This window comes from Orcinus orca, chromosome 19, assembly GCF_937001465.1.
Source record: "Orcinus orca chromosome 19, mOrcOrc1.1, whole genome shotgun sequence".
Classification (NCBI taxonomy): Eukaryota; Metazoa; Chordata; class Mammalia; order Artiodactyla; family Delphinidae; genus Orcinus; species Orcinus orca.
Genome location: NC_064577.1, coordinates 36,043,383 through 36,067,035, shown reverse-complemented (window position 1 = coordinate 36,067,035; position 23,653 = coordinate 36,043,383). Strand labels below are relative to the sequence as shown.

General features: G+C 51.2%; 2 protein-coding genes across 3 annotated transcripts; both read right to left on the bottom strand.

Moving 5' to 3' along the window:
* Positions 1 to 8,635: 8,635 nt before the first annotated feature.
* LOC101289821 (somatotropin) lies at positions 8,636 to 16,455 on the bottom strand. The gene is made up of 5 exons (XM_004275639.4): positions 10,335 to 16,455; positions 9,921 to 10,081; positions 9,602 to 9,718; positions 9,212 to 9,373; positions 8,636 to 8,936 (listed from the first exon to the last, which is right to left on the bottom strand). The coding sequence occupies exons 1-5, from the start codon at positions 10,480 to 10,482 to the stop codon at positions 8,736 to 8,738; spliced, it is 789 nt and encodes a 262-aa protein (XP_004275687.2). The 5' UTR covers positions 10,483 to 16,455; the 3' UTR covers positions 8,636 to 8,735.
* Positions 16,456 to 17,965: 1,510 nt separating this feature from the next.
* On the bottom strand, positions 17,966 to 21,509 carry CD79B (CD79b molecule). 2 transcript variants are annotated; one of them, XM_004275637.3, is made up of 6 exons: positions 21,366 to 21,509; positions 20,674 to 20,724; positions 19,342 to 19,653; positions 19,023 to 19,141; positions 18,702 to 18,743; positions 17,966 to 18,580 (listed from the first exon to the last, which is right to left on the bottom strand). In XM_004275637.3, the coding sequence occupies exons 1-6, from the start codon at positions 21,430 to 21,432 to the stop codon at positions 18,482 to 18,484; spliced, it is 690 nt and encodes a 229-aa protein (XP_004275685.1). In that variant the 5' UTR covers positions 21,433 to 21,509; the 3' UTR covers positions 17,966 to 18,481. The 2 variants fall into 2 exon arrangements, with proteins under 2 accessions (XP_004275685.1, XP_012390546.1); XM_012535092.3 differs by having other exon boundaries at positions 20,674 to 20,727; positions 21,366 to 21,504.
* Between the last annotated feature and the right edge of the window lie 2,144 nt (positions 21,510 to 23,653).

Here is a 23,653-nt window from a genome sequence, read left to right as displayed (position 1 = left end):
CTACAAAAACAAACCCAAAGCAATTAAGAAAATGGTCATAGGAACACACATATCAATAATTACCTTAAACGTGAATGGATTAAATGCTCCAACCAAAAGACACAGGCTTGCTGAATGGATACAAAAACATGACCCATCCCTATGCTGTCTACAAGAGACCCACTTCAGACCTAGGGACACATACAGACTGAAAGTGAGGGGATGGAAAAAGATATTCCATGCAAATGGAAATCAAAAGAAAGATGGAGTAGCAATACTCATATCAGATAAAATAGACTTTAAAATAAAGAATGTTACAAGAGACAAGGAAGGGCACTACATAATGATCAAGGGATCAATCCAAGAAGAAGATATAATAATTATAAATATATATGCACCCAACATAGGAGCACCTCAATACATAAGGCAACTGCTAACAGCTATAAAAGAGGAAATCGACAGTAACAGTAATAGTGAGGGACTTTAACACCTCACTTACACCAATGGACAGATCATCCAAAATGAAAATAAATAAGGAAACAGAAGCTTTAAATGACACAGTAGACCAGATAGATTTAATTGATATTTATAGGACATTCCATCCAAAAATAGCAGATTACACTTTCTTCTCAAGTGCGCACGGAACATTCTCCAGGATAGATCACAAATCAAGCCTCAGTAAATTTAAGAAAATTGAAATCATATCAAGCATCTTTTCTTTTCTTTTTTAAAAATAAATTTATTTATTTTATTTATTTACTTTTGGCTGCCTTGGGTCTTTGTTGCTGCACACAGCCCTTCTCTAGTTGCGGCTAGCAGGGGCTACTCTTTGTTGTGGTGTGTGGGCTTCTCATTGCAGTGGCTTCTCTTGTTGCAGAGCACGGGCTCTAGGCGCATGGGCTTCAGTAGTTGCGGCACGAGGGCTCAGTAGTTGTGGCTCTCAGGCTCTAGATTGCAGGCTCAGTAGTTGTGGCGCAAGGGCTTAGCTGCTCCACAGCATGTGGGATCTTCCCGGACCAGGGCTCAAACCCGTGTCCCCTGCATTGGCAGGAGGATTCTTAACCACTGCGTCACCAGGGAAGCCCATCAAGCATCTTTTCTGACTACAATGCTATGAGATTAGAAATGAACTACAGGGAAAAAAACATAAAAAGCACAAACACATGGAGGCTAAACAATACGTTACTAAATAACCAAGAGATCACTGAAGAAATCAAAGAGGAAATCAAACAATACTTAGAGACAAATGACAATAAAAACACGATGATCCAAAACCTATGGCATGCAGCAAAAGCAGTTCTAAGAGGGAAGTTTATAGCTATACAAGCCTACCTCAAGAAACAAGAAAAAATCTCAAATAAACAATCTAACCTTACACCTAAAGGAACTAGAGAGAGAAGAACAAACAAAACCCAAAGTTAGCAGAAGGAAAGAAATCATAGAGATCAGAGCAGAAATAAATGAAATAGAAACAAAGAAAACAATAGCAAAGATCAATAAAACTAAAAGCTGGTTCTTTGAGAAGATAAACAAAATTGATAAACCATTAGCCAGACTCATCAAGAAAAAGAGGGAGAGGACTCAGATCAATAAAATTAGAAATGAAAAAGGAGAAGTTACAACAGACACAGCAGAAATACAAAGCATCCTAAGAGACTACTACAAGCAACTCTATGCCAACAAAATGGATAACCTGGAAGAAATGGACAAATTCTTAGAAAGGTATAACCTTCCAAGACTGAACCAGGAAGAAATAGAAAATATGAACAGACCAATCACAAGTAATGAAATTGAAACTGTGATTAAAAATCTTCCAACAAACAAAAGTCCAGGACCAGATGGCTTCACAGGTGAATTCTATCAAACATTTAGAGAAGAGCTAACACCCATCCTTCTCAAACTCTTCCAAAAAATTTCAGAGGAAGGAACACTCCCAAACTCTTTCTATGAGGCCACCATCACCCTGCTACCAAAACCAGACAAAGATACTACAAAAAAAGAAAATTACAGACCAATATCACTGATGAATATAGATGCAAAAATCCTCAACAAAATACTAGCAAACAGAATCCAACAACACTTTAAAAGGATCATACGCCATGATCAAGTGGGCTTTATCCCAGGGGTGCAAGGATTCTTCAATATGCGCAAATCAATCAATGTGATACACCATATTAACAAACTGAAGAATAAAAACCATATGATCATCTCAATAGATGCAGAAAAAGCTTTTGAAAAAATTCAACACCGATTTATGATAAAAACTCTCCAGAAAGAGAGCACAGAGGGAAACTACCTCAACATAATAAAGGCCATATATGACAAACCCACAGCAAACATCATCCTCAATGGTAAAAAACTGAATGCACTTCCTCTAAGATCAAGAACAAGATAAGGATGTCCACTCTCACCACTATTATTCAACATAGTTTTGGAGGTCCTAGCCACGGCAATCAGAGAAGAAAAAGAAATAAAAGGAATACAAATTGGAAAAGAAGAAGTAAAACTGTCACTGTTTGCAGATGACATGATACTATACATAGAGAATCCTAAAGATGCCACCAGAAAACTACTAGAGCTAATCAATGAAGTTGGTAAAGTTGCAGGATACAAAATTAATGCACAGAAATCTCTTGCATTCCTATACACTAATGGTGAAAAATCTGAAAGAGAAATTAATTAAACACTCCCATTTACCACTGCAACAAAACGAATAAAATACCTAGGAATAAACCTACCTAGGGAGACAAAAGACCTGTATGCAGAAAACTATAAGACACTGATGAAAGAAATTAAAGATGATACCAACAGATGGAGAGATATACCATGTTCTTGGATTGGAAGACTCAATATTGTGAAAATGTCTATACTACCCAAAGTAATCTACAGATTCAATGCACTCCCTATCAAATTACCAATGGCATTTTTTATGGAACTAGAACAAAAAATCTAAAATTTGTATGGAGACACAAAAGACCCCGAATAGCCAAAGCAGTCTTGAGGGAAAAAAACGGAGCTGGAGGAATCAGACTCCCTGACTTCAGACTATACTACAAATCTACAGTAATCAAGACAATATGGTACTGGCACAAAAACAGAAACATAGATCAATGGAACAAGATAGAAAGCCCAGAGATAAACCCATGCACCTATGGTCAACTAATCTGTGAAAAGGAGGCAAGGATATGCAATGGAGGAAAGACAATCTCTTCAATAAGTGGTGCTGGGGAAACTGGACAGCTACATGTAAAAGAATGAAATTAGAACATTCCCTAACACCATACACAGAAATAAACTCAAAATGGATTCGAGACCTAAATGTAAGACCAGACAGTATAAAACTCTTAGAGGAAAACATAGGAAGAACACTCTTTGACATAAATCACAGCAAGATCTTTTTTGATCCACCTCCTAGAGGAATGGAAATAAAAACAAAAATAAACAAATGGGACCTAATGAGACTTCAAAGCTTTTGCACAGCAAAGGAAACCATAAACAAGACGAAAAGACAACTCTCAGAATGGGAGAAAATATTTGCAAACGAATCAGCAGACAAAGGATTAATCTCCAAAATATATAAACAGCTCATGCAGCTCAATATTAAAGAAACAAACAACCCAATCAAAAAATGGGCAGAAGACCTAAACAGACATTTCTCCAAAGAAGACATACAAATGGCCAAGAAGCACATGAAAAGCTGCTCAACATCACTAATTACTAGAGAAATGCAAATCAAGACTACAGTGAGGTATCACCTCACACCTGTTAGAATGGGCATCATCAGAAAATCTACAAACAACAAATGCTGGAGAGGGTGTGGAGAAAAGGGAACCCCCTTGCACTGTTGGTGAGAATGTAAATTGATACAGCCACTATGGAGAACAGTATGGAGGGTCCTTAAAAAACTAAAAATAGAATTACCATATGATACAGCAATCCCACTACTGGGCATATACCCAGAGAAAAACATAATTCAAAAAGACACATGCACCCCAATGTTCATTGCAGCACTATTTACAATAGCCAAGTCATGGAAGCAACCTAAATGCCCATCAACAGACGAATGGATAAAGAAGATGTGGTACATATATACAATGGAATACTACTCAGCCATAAAAAGGAACGAAAATGCGTCATTTGTTGAGACGTGGATGGATCTAGAGACTGTCATACAGAGTGAAGTAAGTCAGAAAAAGAAAAACGAATATCGTATATTAACACATGTAGGTGGAACCTAGAAAAATGGTACAGATGAACTGTTTTGCAGGGCAGAAGTTGAGACACAGATGTAGAGAACAAACGTATGGACACCAAGGGGAGAAAGCCGCAGGGGCGGAGTGGGGGGGTATGGTGGTATGCTGAATTGGGCAATTGGGATTGACATGTATACAATGATGTGTATAAAATTGGTGACTAATGAGAACCTGCTGTATAAAAAAATAAATAAAATAAAATTCAAAAAAAAACCCTAATACTAAAAAAAAAAAAGAGTCAGAAATCCATGGCAACGACTGAGGGCCATCAAAAGTCATATACGCCACTGATACTTCCTTTCTCTTTTTCCATTGTGTTCTCTCTTCCTCTTTTTCTATTCCATTTCCTTTTCCTTCCTCTACTTTCCCGTTTTTTGTTGTTGTTGTTGTTGTTGTTGTTGTTCCCTAAGATTTGGGACTACTAATAGGAGGACCAATTGTCCCAGTTTGCATTGAGCAGAGAGGTTCCTAAAACATGGGACTTTTGGCACTAAAATTGAGAAAGTCTCATGCAAACTGGCACGAACTGGTCACCCTAATACTGGTATCACTCAAAATGTTTCTCAGCTTTGCCGGGGCCTGAATTAAAGAAGTCACAAAGCCGTATCATTTTTGCTTATCCCAGAAGCCCAGGTCCTGTAATTCTGAGGACCTGTGAAGCAAGGGCAAAGTGTAAGTCCTCTCAAATGTGTATAAAAGGACAAAACTCACCATATGTGTTTCAGCAATATGATGGGAGGAATTCAGATTGATCATTTCAGGTTAAATTTAAAAGATTACATGGCATCAGAAAAACATTATTCCAAGGGGTCTAGGATTACTGGAGCTCTGCCTGTTGAACCCTTTCTTCTGCAAATCTCACTAATCTTAACCTTGGGGAAGATTTTTTCACTAGAAAATAATTTTTAAACATTTGAAATTATGCATTCAGATGTAATATACATGGTGACTATAGTTAACACTGTACTGCATATTTGAAAGTTGCTAAGAGAATAGATCTTAAAAGTTCTCATCACAAGAAAAAATTTTTTATAACTATGTATGCTGATGGATATTAACTAGACTTACTGTGATGCTCATTTCGCAATATATACAAATATCAAATCATTATGTTGTATACCTGAAACTAATGTTTTATACCAATTATACCTCAATTTAAAAATTTAAATTGCAGTAAAATATTCGTAACAAAATTTACCACTTTAAACGCACAGTTCAATAATAACTACATTCACATCGTTGTGGGGCTTCCCTGGTGGCACAGTGGTTGAGAGTCTGCCTGCCGATGCAGGGGACACGGGTTCGTGCCCCGTTCCGGAAAGATCCCACATGCCGCGGAGCGGCTGGGCCTGTGAGCCATGGCTGCTGGGCCTGCGTGTCCGGAGCCTGTGCTCCGCAACGGGAGAGGCCACAACAGTGAGAGGCCCGCGTACAGCAAAAAAAAAACAAAAAAAAAAACTACGTTCACATTGTTGTGAATTACACAACAATTGTGTAATTCACAACAGAAACTCATTTTCATTTTGCAAAACTAAAAGTCTAACCCGTTAAACAACTCCCCATTCCCCTTCCCCCCAGCCCCTGGTAACCAGCATTCTACTTTCTGTCTCTATGAATTTGATTACTCAAAGTACTTCACATGGGAGGAATCATCCAGTATTTGTCTTTTTGCTACTGGCTTATTAGAATTTTTTAAATTGACTGGTTAGAACTGGAAACAGAAAGTGTCGAAACTGGCCCAGGTCTCTCATCTCCTTTTGCCCCCTTTAACCAATACAATACCTGTGGACACGTGCATTTCATCTTTGTGGTCCCAACTCAGTGATTCTCAGCCTTCTCACCTGGGGAGTTTTTAAAATTCTCTTGTCCGGATCCCATCCCAGATCCATTAAAGTCAGAATCTCAGGGAGTGAAGGCTACGGCAAACACCCCCGGCATTTCTAATTTACAGCCGAGTTTGCCATCCAACGCCTAACTGGAGAGCTGAAAGGGAGATTAACAGTTGGCAAATCAAAGAGTTTAGGGTAGATGGTCTTTAAGGTCTTTTTAAATTCAAAAATTTTGCAAAATCCACTAGCGTCTTCGTAATTCTCAACCAGCAGTGGTTGAGTTGATTCAGCTGCGCCCGCCCGGAAGGAGCTGAGTGGAAGCTCTCTGGAGTGTGGCTCCCTCTGCCGTCTACTGCTGGCATGACAACCCCACTTTAGAACCCTCTTATTAGTGGCTATAACACCCCTCTCTGCAGGCACCCCTCTCCTGCCACATTCATTCAACACACACTTCTTAAGATGGCTCACTTTTCTTTCTTTCTTTTTTTTTTTGCCACACCACACGCAGGCGGAATCTTAGTTCCCCGACCAGGGATTGAACCCTTGTCCCCTGCAGTTGAAGTATGGAGTCTTAACCGCTGTACCGCCAGGGAAGTCTCCTCACTTTCCTTTTAAAACACTTATTCAAGCCAATAGATAATAATATTTGTGCTTAATACATCAACTTCTAAAAGACCATGAGATATGCAAATAATTCTAAGGTCAAATGAGGGCTATTACAGGGACATTGATTTCAGCTGAATGTAAGAAATACTTTGCTGAAATCAAAGGGGTTTAATAGAATAAATTACCTTGGGAAATAGTAATTCCCTTGACACCAGTGCTACACAAGTGAGTACAATCTGTGAGGGAGGCTATAGGGTAAGAATCCTAAATTAGAAGGAATTAGGATGACCTGTGAGGCCCTTCTAACTCCAAAACTCCATGATTTAAAAGTCAGACAAAAATGACCTAAGGCAGAGGAATGGTTTCTGAGTTAAGAAATGGAGCTCCAGGGTTCTGATTATTCCAACTTTCAACCACTCCCCAAGTTTACATTTCCATTAGTTACTTGACGTAAAATATCCAAAATGAATACACGTGAGTCCCATTTTGAAGAAAATTCATTATGGCATGTAAAACTTTGGGCTTTTCAGGAAGATTTATTGATTATTTGCATTGTGAAAGAATTATTGACTTTGTAAAATCATGTTTGGACGATAGAGTTACTTTGAGCATCTAAGTATTAATTTACAGATCACTAGTTACTTAGCCAAGGTGCTTGGGTGACTAAAAACTTAACTCTAAAGCTGCCCTTTTAAGTTCATTTGGTAATAAAAAAGAAAGAAACATCTGAGGTGCCATTAGGAAAACAGAATGTGATTCAATAACAAGTACTTAAACATTCCCTTGGAAAACACAGAGCACCCCACAATTCACTGCAAAACCAGCTGCAACTTCTTGAGTGCTGTACTGTGTCAATCACTTCAGAAACCTGATTTCATCTAATCCTCACATACGCCTTGTAAGGCAATACACTATTATCTCCATTTTATCGGTGAGGAAACTGGGTCTCAGGGAGGTTAAGTAATTTCTTCCCGAACATAAGTTCAAGTCCAAGTCTTTCTGATTCTTTCCCTTATACCAAGTTATCCCAATCCACTCCTCTAAGAACAAATTGTCCGCTGACAGCTTGAAGACCACATGTGTTTGGGTTAACTTTTGCCCTTAAAGTGTTTTCAATAAGAACTAGTTGCCAATGTTTCAACATTAGATTTTACATGAAAGTCTGGATGTCCTGTCTGTCTCGAAGAATCAGAAGGTCTGGCAGCACTGCTCCTGCAGTCTTGGCAAGGCCGATGGGCCCCATCCTTAGCTGGGGCCTGAGTTCTTTAGGTTGCTCTGGCCCTCACCCCTCTGTGCTGTATCCCTCACAAGCAGGCTGAGAGCTAGTTGCTATTTTCCCCTTTACATGCAGCCCTTATTACTTATGTATGTACCTACCTGGCACCTGTTGGCGCTGAATTTGCAACCCTCAATTTAGAATCTCTCTTCCACGTCCCTTGCCCCAATTCAGATCCCAAACGTTCTGGTTCTGTTTGTCCCAAAGCCATTTTTGCATTGTTCCCATTTCCCAAGGGTGGTTGGGCTGAACGTGTATTCACCTTAAAATTTCTGCACAAAGGTAGTTCTATGATTTCCTCACATGTTGGAGGCGTTTTCTGGACTTCCGTACTTAATAGCCTGTCTTGCTTTTATTTCTTCCCAGCCTTGGGGGCTAGGTTTGGTCTTGTGGTTCTGGTGGGGGAGAGAAAAACGCCTCCAAGTACTTTGGGGGTGGGGTGAGGGGAGTGGTCCTGACCTATGAGTCCCCAGCAAACTGGGACTACGGACCTGGGGAATGGACTGGGTGTGTCACAGAGAGAAGGGGATGTGTCTGCTTCTTTCTAGCCCAGGAAGACCTGGGTCAATTATCGTTCAGCATCTGGGTTCCCATAGGGCCCAGAGGATCCCTGCAGTTTGTCTTCCCAACCCTCCCCTTGCTGTACTGCCCCGCTCCACCCCATAACAGAATGACACCTACTCAGACAATGTGATGCAACCTCGTTTTATTAGGAAAGGACGGTGGGCACTGGAGTGGCACTTTCCAGGGTCCGGGGAGGCACTGGGGAGGGGTAACAGAGATGCCCGGCAACTAGAAGGCACAGCTGCTCTCCACGAAGCGGCGACACTTCATGACCCGCAGGTACGTCTCAGCCTTGTGCAGGTCCTTCTTGAAGCAGGAGAGCAGCCCGTAGTTCTTGAGCAGCGCGTCATCACTGCGCATGTTTGTGTCAAATTTGTCGTAGGTCTGCTTGAGGATCTGCCCAGCCCGGGGGCTGCCATCTTCCAGCTCCTGCAAAAGGGAGGGAGAGACAGACAGGGAGCCCTTGGGAGCGGCTGCCTCCCGTCCCCTCCAGTTGCCACCCTCCCCTCCAGGCTTGGAGAAGGGTGTGGAGGGAGGACTCACAAGGGGAAACGGGGAAAAGATTTCTCCTGGGTCAAGGCTGGACTGCCACAGAGAGAGCAGGCACCTCTCTCCCCCAGCCCACGGGAGCCCCCCATCCCTCGGCTAAGCCAGGAGAGGGCGGGCGTGGGCCCAGCCTGGGGGACCCACTACGCCATCCCCACCCGCATCAGGGCCTGGATGCCCTCCTCCAGGTCCTTCAGCTTCTCATAGACGCGGTCCGAGGTGCCAAACACCAGGCTGTTGGTGAAGACCCTGCTGAGGAACTGCACGGGCCCGAGCCACGACTGGATGAGCAGCAGCGAGAAGCGGAGCAGCTCCACGTCCTGCGGGCAGATGGGTGGGTGGTGGGCGGTGGGCGCCGCGAGGTCGGTGGCGGGGGCAGGGGAGGGGGGCAGCCGCGGGCCTCCCTCCGCCATCCGTCACCTTCCGCCACCAGCCACCACCCTGCACCTCCTCGGGGAGAAGACAGCCCAAGGCCCAATGCTGAGAGATGGGGCAGCCTTCTTAGGATGAGGGAGGCCCCTGTTCCTCGGTCCGCGGTGGCCACTCACCGATCTCTGCTGGGCCTCGTCCTTGCCTGTGGGGGCCGGGATGGTCTCCGAGAAGCAGAAGGCAGCCTGGGTGTTCTGGATGGAGTATCTCTGTCCCTCCGGGATGTAGGCGCGCTCCTGGGAGAAGGAACACACGCCCGGGTCTAGGCTGCTGCGCGGTTCTCCTCACTGCTTTATTAGGAACCCCCCTCCGTTTATGACAGCATCTTCACTCGGATAAAATACCTCTGAACTCCTTAGTTTCCTCCCACTGCGTGGAGGGGCACGGATTCAGCCCTTCCTGCCACCCGCCACTAGTACGCGTCCCTGGGGAGCTTACAAACTCTTTGTAGGTGTCAGCCGCCAGTTGGTGCAGGTGCTGGGCCCGGAGCACAGCGTTGGCAAACAGGCTGGACAAGGGCATGGCTGGGAAGGCGCCCACCTCCTGAGTCCAGGGCAGGCAGAGCAGGGCGAAAGCCAGGAGCATGGAGATCCGAGGGCCTAGAGAGAGACAAGGAGGGCCGGAGAGGGAGGGGTCCAGAGAGCAAGAGGCCTGGTTCCCCTGCCAGCCCTCCACCGCCCCTCCCCCCCGGGGAATGAGAACATTTCAAACCTGGTCACGTGTCTGGGGGTAGATATCTGTGCTCACATCCAGAAGCCCCAAAGCCCGAGGTTAGTGCCCCCGTCCCTCTGCAGGGCCCTCCCATCACCCTTCAGTACACACCGAGCCCGAGGGGATTTTAGGGGTGCTTACCTGCAGCCATTACAGCTGGTGAGCTGTCCACAGGACCCTGAGCTGTCTGGGGAGCTGGGTCCTGGGGTCCTGGAATTGGTCCCTTGTGGGCCGTTTTTATACCCTGGCCTCTTCTCCCTCTCCCTCTGCCCCCACCTATTTTCTCCATACATTTATGCACGGGCCACCGGCGGGCCTGGGCTAATGGATAATTTAGAACCCCCACCCACTCATCCTGTTACCGCTCCTCCTCTGGGGTCATGTCCCCCAGGCTTGTCACCTTCCCCTCTCCACTGTCACCTGCCCCGAGGGCTGCGCGCAGAGTCTCAGCTTGACAGACCACCCAGTCCGTCCTCTGTTTAAGGGGGAGGTAGCAGAAGGGAGTAGCCCGAGTCCAGGCGCACTGTGGCAGGGCGTCATTGCGGGGTTGTCCCCCAGGGTGAGGAGGGCCCAAGCTGGTCCCCTAAAGGGGGGCTACGTCAGGATGGAGGTACCCTGAGAGCTATGTGGATGCTTCCTCACTCTCTACCTCTTTCCTCCTCCCTGAACAGCTCCCCTCCATCCACCAGAGAGAATGTGTGTTTGGGAGAAGGGGGCCAAGGATAGCAATAGATTCTGGGGTTCCTGGGCACAGATTCCACCTTTGCCCCATCACCATCCTCCTGCCGCCTGATCCAGCCTGAGGTAGCTGGATGCAGGGCTAACCCTGACCGCTAGAGGGCTCCAGCCCCACACATTGCCCTCCCCTTTGCCGGAGCATAGGGGCTCCCCCAGGTGGATAGGGCAAAGGACCAAAACTTGAGGCATTGTCCCTGCTCCTTGGATGTGCCACAGAGATCCCGGGAACAGACACTGCTTACAACTGCTTCCTCCCATAGCCCTGTCACGGTCAGTGAATCTCAAATTTGGAAGAGCCCTTGAGGACTTGAGTCCCACCCCCAGCCCTGGAGCTCTGGGCACAGCACACAGAAAGATGCCCTCTCCAGTCATTGCAGTCTCCTCCCTGTCTTTCTTCTCCTCCTTTTAATATTTGTATAGAGCTTATCAGGTTGTGAAAAGCAAGCCCATGCAACCTCACATTAGACCCTCAGGATCATCTTGTGAAGGAAGTATTATCACCCCATTTTACAGAGGAGGAGACCAAGGCTCAGAGAGACTTACTCACATGAGCTACCCAACCAAGGCAGCAGATCTCCAAATCCTTGCTCTTCCCACGTGGCAGCATCCCAAGCCCTTTCTTCAAAGCGGACTGGGTGGGCGCCACTCTATTTTTTAACTTTTAAATCCCTCTGATCACAAGCGTCCTGCCCCTAATCACAAGAGTCCCTTTGCCTCATTTTGTCCTCCCTTAAGAGTCAGCTTGTTGTCCGTCATTTTCCAGGTGAGACTGGCCCAGAGACATGGGGTGCATGGCGGAGACCACATAGCAGGGCAAGGCCAGGGTCAGGAAGGCTAGGGCTGCAGGCTTGCCACCTCCTGGTGCCCAGAGTTGGGGCTATTTCAGCATCTGGAGGTCACCAGCGTCAAAGAGTCCCCCAAGAAAAGAGCAGGAAAGAACATATTGCCCTCCGTTTAAACCTTCCATCCCTTGAGTCTAAGAACATTTAGCACTTGACCCTGTGGGGAAACAAACGAACGAATGAGCAAAACTTTCTAGAGGTGGTTGGTCATAGTGTTGCCAACCAATGCTGAAAAGTCACACCCCCATGGTCCAGAACCTGAGTGCTTGTGCCTTGCCATCTCCCCCTTTAAGACCAGAAGATAGAGCTCTCTTTTCTCTCATCGCTCCTGAACCATCGCCCGACCGTGCCCCTGATTCTTTATCTGCTACGGAGGGCACTGGGACCTGTGGGAATTGTCCCCAGGCATGACCATAGGAGGACTAGAAGGGAGTGTCATTAAAGAAACAGGCTCTGAGGAAGATGGGGCCACAGGAAAGGTGAGGACACCCCTTTCCTCTCCTTCCAGAGCCACCAAAGGGGAGGAGCCGGGCAGGAAGTGGAGGAGGGTCTCTAAGCCCCACACAGCCTCCTGTGTCCTCCGCCACTTCTTCCTTCTAGGTCACCTGGGGGAAGGGACACTGAAGTGGAACCTCTCGTGACAGACTTCTAGCTAATACTGGGGGGACTAGTATGTGAACTGTGGACCACAGGAGAAGCTCAGGCCTCCCCTAGGACTGAGGGTGCAGGAGCCCGACTTGGGGACCACTCGAGAGCCACACAAGGTGGGCACAGGTGAGGTGTGGCTGAGGCTCCCTGCCAGGCAGGTTACTGCCAAGAACAGGTGGGACCAGCCAGAGCAGGGGAGAGTCTCCTCTCACCAACCCACTTCCGGTTGGCCCACAGGATTCTGGGGACCCCCGGGATACACCTTTATTAAAGGTGACCACGGTGGCAGCCATCGGACCCAAAGAGGGAAGAACTGGAGGGTGGGGGGTGGATACTGGTGACCCTTCTCTCTAGTCTAGAAAAGGTCTTTTCCAGGGTCTTTAGTGATGGAGACACATACATAATTCATTGCTAGTAAAAGATAAACTTTGAATTAGACTTGGGATTTCGTGTTCTTGCTAGGGAGTCACTCACCCCTTCTTGGGGCACGACCTGGGGCCAGACCCTTGGCTTCTCCAGATTCAGAGGCTGCCCCACAATGGCCTCTGCACGGTGGCCAGTGAGGAGAGGCTGTGATCAGCATCTCCAGGGTCATCCTCGAAGGGTTCGGGATGAATCCTCCATTAGCTTGGAATCCATGAATTTCAGTGTGTTTGGAAGCCCTTCGTATTTTCAGATTCGACCATCTCTGGGGTTCTCTGTACCTATTGTGGAAATTCAAAGATCTACTCTTGATCCGAAAGTGGCCTCTTTCAGGCTTCAGGAGCACTTCTGAGGTTCAAGTCCACGCGGCTCGGGGCCATCTCCTTGTTTAGAGTCATGATTGCCTGGTCTTAGGGAGAGCCACAGAGGGACTGGGGGCAGCTCTTTCCATTCTCCCCTGGTCACTTGAGGTCCATGCTTCCCACCTCTAGCTCTGTTCTGCTTTCCTTGAGGCCAGAGGTTGGGATTGCCCCCAGGATATACTCCACTTTGTCTTTGATTCCAGCATGAGTCTGATGACCACGTTGATCACAGCTCATTGGGTCAATGTTTTTAGAGACTATTATGTGGGGATTCCCAAGGGCTTCTCCAGGGGGAGGTGGAAAAGGAGACCAACATTTCTGAGTGCCTTCCATGTGCCAGGCACTGTATTGAGTGATGCGGAGAGGGGGAGGTGCATGCATACAAGGACATTCAGGCTCGAAGATATAAGTAGTTTGCCAGGTGTTTCTCAGCTCCTAAAAGACGGCAGCCCAAGGCCCCAGTCTTCCCACCACAACGAGCTCTTGAGAAGCTTCATCTAGGAAAGACAGTGGCGCCGCTGGGCGCGGAAGCACTATCCTCAGTGCAAAGCTAGCAGGGCCGGATCAAGTCCCCACTCAGAAGATGTTCAATGAAGCTTGGGGGAAATTGAATGCAAGGAGCTTCAGCCCAGAGTGAGGTCCACAGACACCAAGAAAAGAGGCAGTAAAAAAACAACTCGATGGAGCCCGATTTAATGAACCAAGGCGCATCATCCTTCACATTTGTGTTGCACATTTCAGTGTACATCACGTTTTCACTTCCTTTATCTCATCGGACCCTTGAGTTTGCCAGAGGGCTCAAGCATGGAGGAAGGGCCTTGGAGGGCTCTGGGGTGGGGGGGCAGGCACTCCTGTGGGTTGATGGGGATGTTGTTTACAGTAGGTGAGGATCTCTGAACACTCTAGAAGAGCAAAACAATCTACATCATGGGACCTACTAAGCAATTTCCACTTGGGGGCTTATTCCCCAGGGAGACAAGCCCATTGAAAAAGAAATATAATAATACCGGGGTGTGTCCAGCAGCTGTGGGAAGTCTGAGGTGCTTTCCTGATTGGTGCTGTCAGCTGGAAATAACTTCTGCCTCCTACCTTATTCTGTGGTTGTTTGTGAACATCTTATTCCCCTTAAGGGAATGTAAGCCCTTTGAGGCTGGGTTCACGCCTTTCGTCTCTTCACTCATTCACTCATTCTCTTTTTCCTGCATTAACTGATTCAGTAAGCAGTTGTTGTACCTTCCATGTGCCAGGTATTGTACCAGTTCATTATACGTACATGAACAAAGGGCACAATCTTTTCTCTGCTGGAGTTTACAGTCTACAGGAGAGACAACAGCAAACAAATAAATACAGAACGATAGAATGTATACAGAAATTTCACATTGTGAAAACTACCATGAGAGAAATAGCTAAGATACAGAGGTGAGAGCATAGCTCTGGGGAGTGGGGGGACCTGGCAGCTGGCACCATCCCAGGCCTAGCAGCTCACCAAGCATCTGCTAAGTGGGTTGAATGGATGCAAGGACAGTGCCAAGGAAAGAACTCAAATATTCCCCGCCCCCCGGCCAGAAATGGCAAGACAGGCCATGACTTGTCTTGATGTTCTCCTCATAGTAGAATGAATTTAACCTAACAAGTACAGAAAAAATGAACATACGGGATCTTGCCATGCACAGCAATACGTACCTGAACACATTTAAATGCAAAAAGGAGACAGGGCAGCATGCACATGCTGAGGGTGAGCACACACAGATGTTCACACAGACCCACAACCTGCAGAACCTGAGCCCCAAACAGGACCTCACGAGGCATCTGGCCCGCCCACTCCTGCCATGTGAGAAAGTGCTCTTAGGGCCGAGAGAACGATGTCTTTTTTTTTTTTTAATTAATTTGATCTGTGCATTAGGATCTGTCTAAATGTGTTTAAACAAACTACACTCTGAATTCAGGGTTTCAGTTTTGTTAATTTTTGTTTTCTGTGAAGTCACCTAAGTTTCCAGGTAAAGGCTTTGGAGTGGGAGATGGCCGCTGAGGTGTCCCCAAGGTTTGTTGGTTTTGGGTTTTGTGTGTTCCTGAGTCAATAGCAGTTCCCGAGGGCACCGTAACTAGGCGCAGCCTGGAGAGCAGATACAAATCCAGAAACTTCACAGATGTGGGCTCTGAATCCAGCTGCTGAGGTTGCCTGCAGAGAGCAGAGCATGCGCGGACCAGAGTCCCTGGTCCCCCGGCTGGATGGCCTTTGAGGCCCTTTGCAGAAGAGCCGGCTGCCCACCTGCTGGGGGTCCAGTGACACCCAAACAGCAGCAGCTTTCCGAGTTTTGTTTTGTTTTTCTCTAATCTCCAATTCTGCTGGAAAAACACCCAAACCCTTGGGTCAGAGCACCCCCGGCCTAGCAACACCTGCAGCCAGGGGGCCGGAAGTCAAGCTAGAACGGAGGAGGAACCAGCCTGTGCTTACCCCAGGCCCCGGGGGACAGGGCTGGATTCCCCCAGTGGGCAGCAGGGCATGTGCCCACCGAGGGCCCTCGGGGCTGCATTCTAAAGGAAGAGGGGCCCAGAGCTGGACTCCTGGAAGGATGGCCCAGTGACTCAATATCCTGGCCTATCAGGAAGGAGTGGGGCCTTCAGGGCTTTGCGACTTGTGAACAAGGGCGATGGCAGAGCTGCCCCAGGATTCTCTCCCTATGGCTCTCCTCCTGCTCTGGCTCAGGGTCCTTCGAGGGAGGCAGCTGTGATGTAGTAGAAAGAATGCTGAGTTTGGAGTCAGAAGATCTGTGTGTGGCTTTTGGCCAATTATGGTAATCATCTCCCTGGGCCTCGATTTCCACATTTTTAAAGTTGGGATGCAGCTGTCCCGCTTCCAGGGTCACGGTGGGACAAGCTCATGTAAAGGAATATGGAGGTGTTCAAGAAAATCTTACTGGCAGTTAAGAGATTCTCAATATATAAATATTTGGGGGACCCAGCAAAAGAGTCTGACTCACATTCTGTAACTTGGTTGTGGTGGTGGTTATACAAAGCTGTAAATCTAAAATTCATGAAAAGAAAACGAAGTCAATTTTACTGTAGGGTAATTTTCTAAAAACCAGCATCTGGTTCAGCTCCTTTGGATAAGATTTATGATTCCCGTTTTGTAGATAAAGCAAGCGAGATCTGAGACGTTCATCGCCCCCCACCAGCATCACCCAGCTTTGTTTCCGCTGCCTGTCAGTTTTGGGGGCCAGGGACCCATAAGTTGGACATGGGGACACCCGTAGCGTAAGCCTCTAAGACAGAAGAACGGACAAGGGAGGGCTTCTGCATCGTAACCATGAAGGCAGTGCCCTTGCGGGGTGGGTGTCGGGTGGTCGAGGCAGGCCTCCCTGCTCAGATGATTCTCTGCCAACAGTACTTCAAAGCATTAGAGAAACTCAGTTATTCAAAGATATTAAGTTGTCTTTCAAAAAAGCCAAGGCCTCCCCAGATTCAGGGCAGCCCCAAGCAGGGGGAAGACCCTGCTGTGGGGGGGGAGAAGTGAAGGCTCTGTCCCACCCCCAGCCGGCAGCCCAGGGTCCCTGGTGGAGGTCGAGGCCAGAATTAGCGCCACTATGCAAAGCAGCAGGAGAGGAAGGGCTGCAGCTCAGTGGAGACAGATGCCAAAACAAGCCAGTTTCCTCTGGCAGCCCGGACACCAGGGAGGGAGGAGGCCCGCCCCGGCTTGGCCCTGCCTGGCTCTGAGTGGGCACCGCTGAGCGACGCAGAGATGGACCTGAAACCCCAGGCTTGGGGGCCTTGGCCACCTGCCCCACCTGGAATGCCAGGGGGAGCTGCTCTCACTGGTCCCCCCATGCTGGCCTTGGTTCTCCAGTTAAACTGGCAGCTCCCTGAGGGCAGGGATTTCTCCCATCTGAATCCAGAGCATGCATGGCAAAGAGGTGTTCTGGGGTCCCCCCAAGGTCAACAGGAAGTGGAGCTCAGCCTGGCTCTGCACACAGAGGTTAATTTCACTTCAGCTCCCAGCCCTGAGCTGCTCTCTGTCGCTCCCGCAGCTGGCAGGTTGGGGACCATTTTGCCTCTGATTTTGTGCTGGGAAAGCCTGAAGGGGTTACCTAAGGATGCCCAGATTTCACCACCACAGAGCTTCCCACTTTAGGAATCTCTCTTGCATAGCTCTGGGTCAAATTTAAAAAAATATCCAGGCTTGGTAGGGGACAAGGGGGTGTGTGATGGAGTCAGGGGAAACCCTGCCCTCAGGGAGCTTCTAATTTAACGAGAACAAGGCCGGTATGGGCAGCACAAGGTAGTAGCTACGCCAGAGCTGGAGAGGCCAGGGTCCAAACAGGGATTAGGCAGGGACTGGGCACTCTGGGAGGGCTTCCTGTAGGTGGAGGGCCTTAAAGGACAAGAGGATTGGGGTGGGTGGGGGAGGGCAAACTCTTCTAGGGCTAAGACCTCTGCCCTACAGAGCAGGACTCAAGTGCTGCTTGTCGGCTGAAGGGAAGGCAGGGTGAGGGTATCCCCGCCGAGAAGAAGGGCCAGTCCATTCAGCCCTTCTCCACTGCTCGGGGCCCCACTAGGGTCAGAGAGCAGGGGAAGAACGGGAGACATGGCCACAGGTCCCAACTGGGCCGTCAGAGAGAAGCAGTGAGTGAGCCCTGGAGAGGGCTCTGAGCCCCATGGCAGCCGTCCTTCCTCACACCCCATGGGTCCATGGGTGCCCAAAGATTTGCGCCCAAACAGGTACTCTCATCTACCCCATAACCACAGATGTCACAAGCCTGTGTGTCATTTCTCAAGACACATTGTTTATTCCGTGGGAGAAAGGGCTCAAGGCCAGCAGCCCCCTGGCGTGGGGGAGGGCAGGAGAGAGCAGGAGAGGATGGGAGAAGGATGAAGCTCTCGGTGGCCCAGCTGCAGCCACATGCGGGTGGGCCAGGGCCCTTCCCAGGCTCTACAGGAAACCGGGCCGTTCTGAGTCCATTTGCAGGTTCCAGGCAAGTCTCTGCCTTCCCCGTCCTGAATAGGGGATGGATCCCCGCATAGCACCCCCAGAAGGCTGGGTCCAGTCTAGCCCCAGAGAACTCCCTGCTCCAAATCACTGCCCTGTGGCCCTTCCGCTCCAGTCCCTTTGGCAAGAGATGGGGACCAAGGGCTGGAGGGGCAGGCGGACCTGGTGGGCCAGCTTTGGAGGCGGACAGGGGGTTCAGGGTAAAGGGGATGGGCTGGGAGCCGGGCGGCTCTGAAGCAGTCAGTGAGGGCCCAGCGGGCTACGCCCAGGGGCTTGGGGAGGGCCGGCCTCTCACTCCTGGCCTGGGTGTTCACCCACCGACCACTTCACCTCTCCTGTCCGCAGCGTCACTATATCCTCGTAAGTGGCTGTCTGGTCAATGTCCAGGCCCTGGGGACACGGAGCGGAGCTCAGGCCTTGGCCACTCGCTGAGCGCACACAGATGGGGCCTCTGAGCGCCCCCCCTGCCCCCCACGGCCCCGGGAGCTGCGGGGTCCACCCCACTCCTTACCTCATAGGTGTGATCTTCCTCCATCCCGGCCTTGCTGTCATCCTGGCGGGTGAGGGACGGAGAGCAGAGTGTTAGCTTCCCCCACCCCATCCACTGCTGGGCCAGGCTGGGGAGGGCCGGGGAGATTGGCCCGGGGTGAAGGGTCAGGGGCTAGGGGTCAGGGGTCAGGGGTCAGGGGTGAGGCACACTCTGCGAGAACAGCTGATGAATAAAGGAGTGATTGAATCGGTCAATCGATGGGCAGGCTCTGGGGCTGGGGAGATGGAGACCCTGCCCGTGTCCGGCCTGCCCCGTGGCTGCTTCCCCGGCCCCCAGGGTCACCTTGTCCAGCAGCAGGAAGATGGGCACGATGATGAAGAGGATGATGAGCAGGGTCTGGATCATGATGATGCCATCTTTCAGCGTGTTCCGCCGCTTCAGCTGCGCCAAGGTGCTGAACCCTGGGGGGAGGCGGGGCGGGGGCGGTGAGGCCTGCGCCCCTCAGGACCTGCTTCTCAGCGGCTCTCCCAGGTGCTCGAGGGCCACAGTCACCGCCACACTGCGGCCCCCCTACTGGTCCGGGCTGGGGTGGGGTGGGTGTGGACGGCTCCACGAGCACACCCGCTCTCCTCCCCGGCTGGGGGGCGGGCCCCGCACGCACCCATGACCCGAAGCTCGGTGCCACAGCCGCGCTCTGTCCTCGGGGGCCTCTGCGAGCACTCCACCTCGCAGAAGTAGATGCCATTGTCCGGGAACTGGACGTCCTGGATGACGAGCGTGGCCTCGCTGCTGTTGTGGGTCTGGAGGATGTGGCCCTTTTCGGGGAGGAGTAGCTTGGCCTCTGAGTCCGCCTCCTGCTTCCGGAGCCAGCTCACGCTGCCGGAGTCCTCCAGGCGGCACTTGATTTCCACCATGGAGCCCCGTTTCTTGGCCACGAAACGTGGGTGCTGCCAGATCTGGGAACACGAGCCTCCTGTGGGCGCCAAGGCTGGGATTAAAATCCCGCTCCTTCCTCTTGACCGTCGGCCCGAACTCAGGCCCTCGGCCGTGGGCCCCCGTCCTGGGCAGCACTGACCCCCGGCTCAGCCCCCTTGTCTGTCCTTGCTTCTTGGGATGTGGGTCAGACATGAGGCAGAGGTGTGGGAGAGCCAGAGCCACGTGAGAAGCCACAGGCCAAGCCGCCGGACCCCGCCCCTTCCTGATGGCCCACCCTTCCCGCCTGATTTTCCTTTAGAAGGGCCTGGAACCTTCTGATTCCTTTCCATGTCCATTACAGTAGCCCGATGCCAGCCTCACCCCATGAGGCCAGAAGGCCCATAGCACAGCCTCCAGCCTGGCCTGGTGCTCTCACCTCTCCCTGCCCTGGGCTACCCACACCAGCCCGAAATCCTCAGGGGCACCCCGCAAATCCTTAGCCTGGCAGTCAAGGCCTCCCACATCAATCCCCTGGCCGTCTCTCCTCCATCACCTCCCTCCCCGCTTCCGTGTGGACCTGCTCCTCTTTTTATTCCTAAGCCTTCTTTCTTCAGTTTGCCATGATGTCCCCGCCCACCTGCTCCAAGAAGCCTCCCTCCTGCCTGGTTCCCAGTCAGTGGTCCCCTAGGAACCCCTGCGACCTGTCGGGGTCCCTGAGGTTACGGTCTCCTGCCGGGGCTAAGCCCAACTCCCCAGCCAGGGAGAATGGGCCTGAGTCCTCAGTGGGGTTCCAACTGGCCCCCACTCCAGCCCTGGGCTTGGCGCTGCCCCAGATCGCTGGGACTGGAGCACTGATGTTTAATGAGGATGACAGCGGAGGAGGGGGGACTGGAGGTACTTCAGAGCCAGGTCTTACAGAGGGAGGCCGACCCTAAGGAGGCCTGGGGATGGGAGTCCTGGGTGGGGAGACCCAGGGGGCACAAGGGCACAAGGGCAACCATGAGACAGCACACAGGACAGTGACCGGCTTTGGACACAGACATACTTGTCCCCAGAATGGGCGGGGGAAGTTGCTGACCTTTGGGATTCCGGTAGAGCGCCTCTGTTTTGGCCTCCAGCACCGTCTCACCTGCTGGGTGGGAGGAAGTGGGCGGGCCGGTCACTGGGACTTGGTTGTCCCACCCCTGCGTTCCCAGACCCACTTCCTCCCCGCCCAGGACATCAGCATCAAGACCCCTCAGCTCTCCCCCAGCCCTGCTCTGGAGAGACTAGAGCGGGGTGGGGTCACCAGAAGATCCGACTCCCAGCCCCCCTTCTGCCCTTGACCTTGAGCTGTGCCTGGATGAGACGGGAGGGAAGTTACAGCTGGAGGGCTCCACCACCTTCCAGACCAGGGCACCACTTCTGGAACATGCCTGTCCCAGGTCTGCTTGGGGGCAGCTCTCCACTGCCCGCCCCCCACGCAGTGCCCTCCACGGCCTGGGGGTGAACCACACTCTTCTTTCTCTCTCCTGGGCCTAGCTCTTCTGCGGTCAGAGCCACCAACCCCTCAGGCCCAGCTCAGCCTGACACCCTCCGGGCGGGAGAGGGGCTGGGGCCGCGGAGCCCTGAGCCATCAGCATGGCTGATACCCACAGACCCGGTCCCCAGGGCTGTCAGAGGGAGACAGGAGGCAGAAAAGTGTGAGAGACAGAAGGAGGAGGACGAGAGAGCAGGAGACAGAACCAGTGGAAACAGCGGATCCAGCAGGTCTCTCGGCTCGGGCCGTACCTGAAAGGAGCAGCAGCAGAGGCACCAACCAGCTGCTGAGCCCGGGACACAGCGCCGGCCCCGCCATGCTCACCCCTCCGTCTCCTGCCCCAAGCCCGTGACAGCGGAGGCTCCTGGGGGGAAAACGTGTAACTGCCCAGGCTGCAGCCTGTCTCCTCCCCGCCTCTTCCCCACCAGGCCCCTTCCTGCCATGCAAATTGGGACCCAGGGGAGGCACCAGCTCTCCGGGGACCCTGGGGGAGGGCAGGCTCTTTTGTCAGCTGTGCTGCTAAGGCTCAAGGGTCACCCCAGCTCGGGCACTACAGCAGGGTCCGTGGTGGACGCCCCGGGTGGCGGCGGCCTCTGCGTCCCCACCCCATCCCCGTGCCCTGGGGCCCCCTAGCCTCCCACCTCACACTTAGCTGAATACACATGGGTCCTGTGGATGAATGCGAGCGCGGCCTCTCCACCCTGGACCAGCCTACACCCTGTGGGAAGAGGGGCACCCAGGAAGGCTGAGGCAGGGGTGCTGGCGGGCAGCTATGGGCCCAGAGCACAGCCTCTTGGCTGGAGTGCAGGTGGCCATGTTGGGGGTTGATGGAGATTTGACCCTGGGGAGGAAAGGAACCACAGCGGTTCTTGAGCAAAAACAGGCCAAGAGTAGCAGCCGCTTGGGAGATCTGGTCCAGGACCTGGCGAGAGGGCCCCTCCCTCACTTGGTGGGAGAGTTTTCTGGGAGCTGCCAGAGAAGGTGGACTTAGGTGTTGACAGCTTAGAGAAAACCCACCACTCAGCAATCAGGGGACTCACAGGGCACTGAAGTGTTATCCACAGCTCCAGGGGTCTCGGGCAGAGGACAGGAGGCTAGTATGGGGGAGTCTTCAGGTTCTGAAACAAAAAGGATCTCTGGCTTTGTCTCGCCAGTCAGCAGAGTGGTGGATGGAACCATAAGTCTAGGAGCTTGTCTAAGTTCAACTTTGTGCCCCTGCCCCTGGATCAGACACAACCCTCATCCCTTGGGGGCTCGGGGTGGGGGAGGTGCCCTCGTGCAGTGCACAACCTGCACAGCTGCACATGGCAGGCTTGCATCCCTCAGCCCCACAGCTGAGCCCACTCTTGAATTTTATGTTTTATGGAAGCTTCTTTACTCTCTCTTGGCCCCTCACTCTCTGTCTTCTTCCAACTGCCAGGAGGGGAAGGAAGATGCAAATCCTGTGTCCTCTGCCTACATATTTTCCTTACCACCTGCCAGTTTTCAAGCAGCCTGTGCTGCTGGCAGGTCTGTTTGGGTTCAGGGAGACATGGACCCACCTCCTAGGCCAGGGTTGGTGGTGAGGAAGACAGAGGTCTGGGTGCTGCCCCCTCAGTCCTGAGCATAAGCCTCACCTGGGATGGTGGGGTCCACACCCCCACCCCCACCCCCGAGGAGTACGGGCCAGGACTGGAGCTGTGGAAAGCGGGGACAGGAGGGTTAAGTTTCCCTCCAAGGAACAGCTCGTTCCTGGCAGTCCCAGATGTTCTTGTTGTTTCCAGATGTTCCAAATGAAAAAAAAAAAACAAACACATTTCTCTGAAAAGGTGTCAGATGTTCAGTTCACAGAACAAACAGCCCAGGAATATAAACATCACCTGAGGTCAGCTTGGGGACCATGGGCCCCTGGTGGGGGAGGTTGGAGACTCCCCCAGAGGAATGGGGGAAAATCCAGGGGTCTCTTCCTTTAGCAAAGTACCCCCTGGTGATGGAAGCCTTGGTTAGCTTTGGGGCTAGCGTCCCCCAAAGTTGGGGGGAAGATGGAGAAGGCTTGGGATACACACGTGTGTGTGTGTGTGTGCGTGCATGTAGCTGCTGAGACGGGTGTGCTCCCGGGCTGTGTGGTGTGGGGCTGCTCAGGAGCTGGGCCTGCGGCCCAGGGTGACTCTAGGGGGCACGGAGGTTGGGGGCGCAGTAGGTGTCCTCCAAGCACATGCACATCTGCGTCTCCCGTGGGCAGGGATGCAGATGTGTCCTTTGGACTTCATTCCCATTCATGCCGGGAGTGGGTGGGGGCAATGGGGGCCCCACCGCCTGCAGGGTTATTTGTCACAGTTGGGGCCATGCTGTTCCCTCCCCAGGGACAACAGTACTGAGCTCTGTTCGGGGCTTGTGACGCCTTTTTCTTTCCTGGAACAGGAGGCCTCGTAAGCCCACTCCTGCCTCTGCCCCCGGCTGCCCTGGGCTGTGCACCCCGACATCAGGCAGCCCTCACCCCACCTTTCCAGGAAGGCAGCATCAAAATAAGAGATGGGGGTGTAGGGAGAAGGGACATGGA

Excerpts from the sequence above, each read along its gene's own strand:
- LOC101289821 (XM_004275639.4), bottom strand. The coding sequence starts at position 10,482 with ATGGAGAAAATAGGTGGGGGCAGAGGGAGAGGGAGAAGAGGCCAGGGT. Across the intron at positions 10,082-10,334 it reads ACCAGCTGTAATGGCTGCAG|GCCCTCGGATCTCCATGCTC; the intron begins GTAAGCACCCCT and ends GTCTCTCTCTAG. Across the intron at positions 9,374-9,601 it reads ACGAGGCCCAGCAGAGATCG|GACGTGGAGCTGCTCCGCTT; the intron begins GTGAGTGGCCAC and ends ATCTGCCCGCAG.
- CD79B (XM_012535092.3), bottom strand. The coding sequence starts at position 21,432 with ATGGCGGGGCCGGCGCTGTGTCCCGGGCTCAGCAGCTGGTTGGTGCCT. Across the intron at positions 18,744-19,022 it reads TCTTCCTGCTGCTGGACAAG|GATGACAGCAAGGCCGGGAT; the intron begins GTGACCCTGGGG and ends CTCACCCGCCAG. Across the intron at positions 18,581-18,701 it reads AGGAAGATCACACCTATGAG|GGCCTGGACATTGACCAGAC; the intron begins GTAAGGAGTGGG and ends CCGTGTCCCCAG.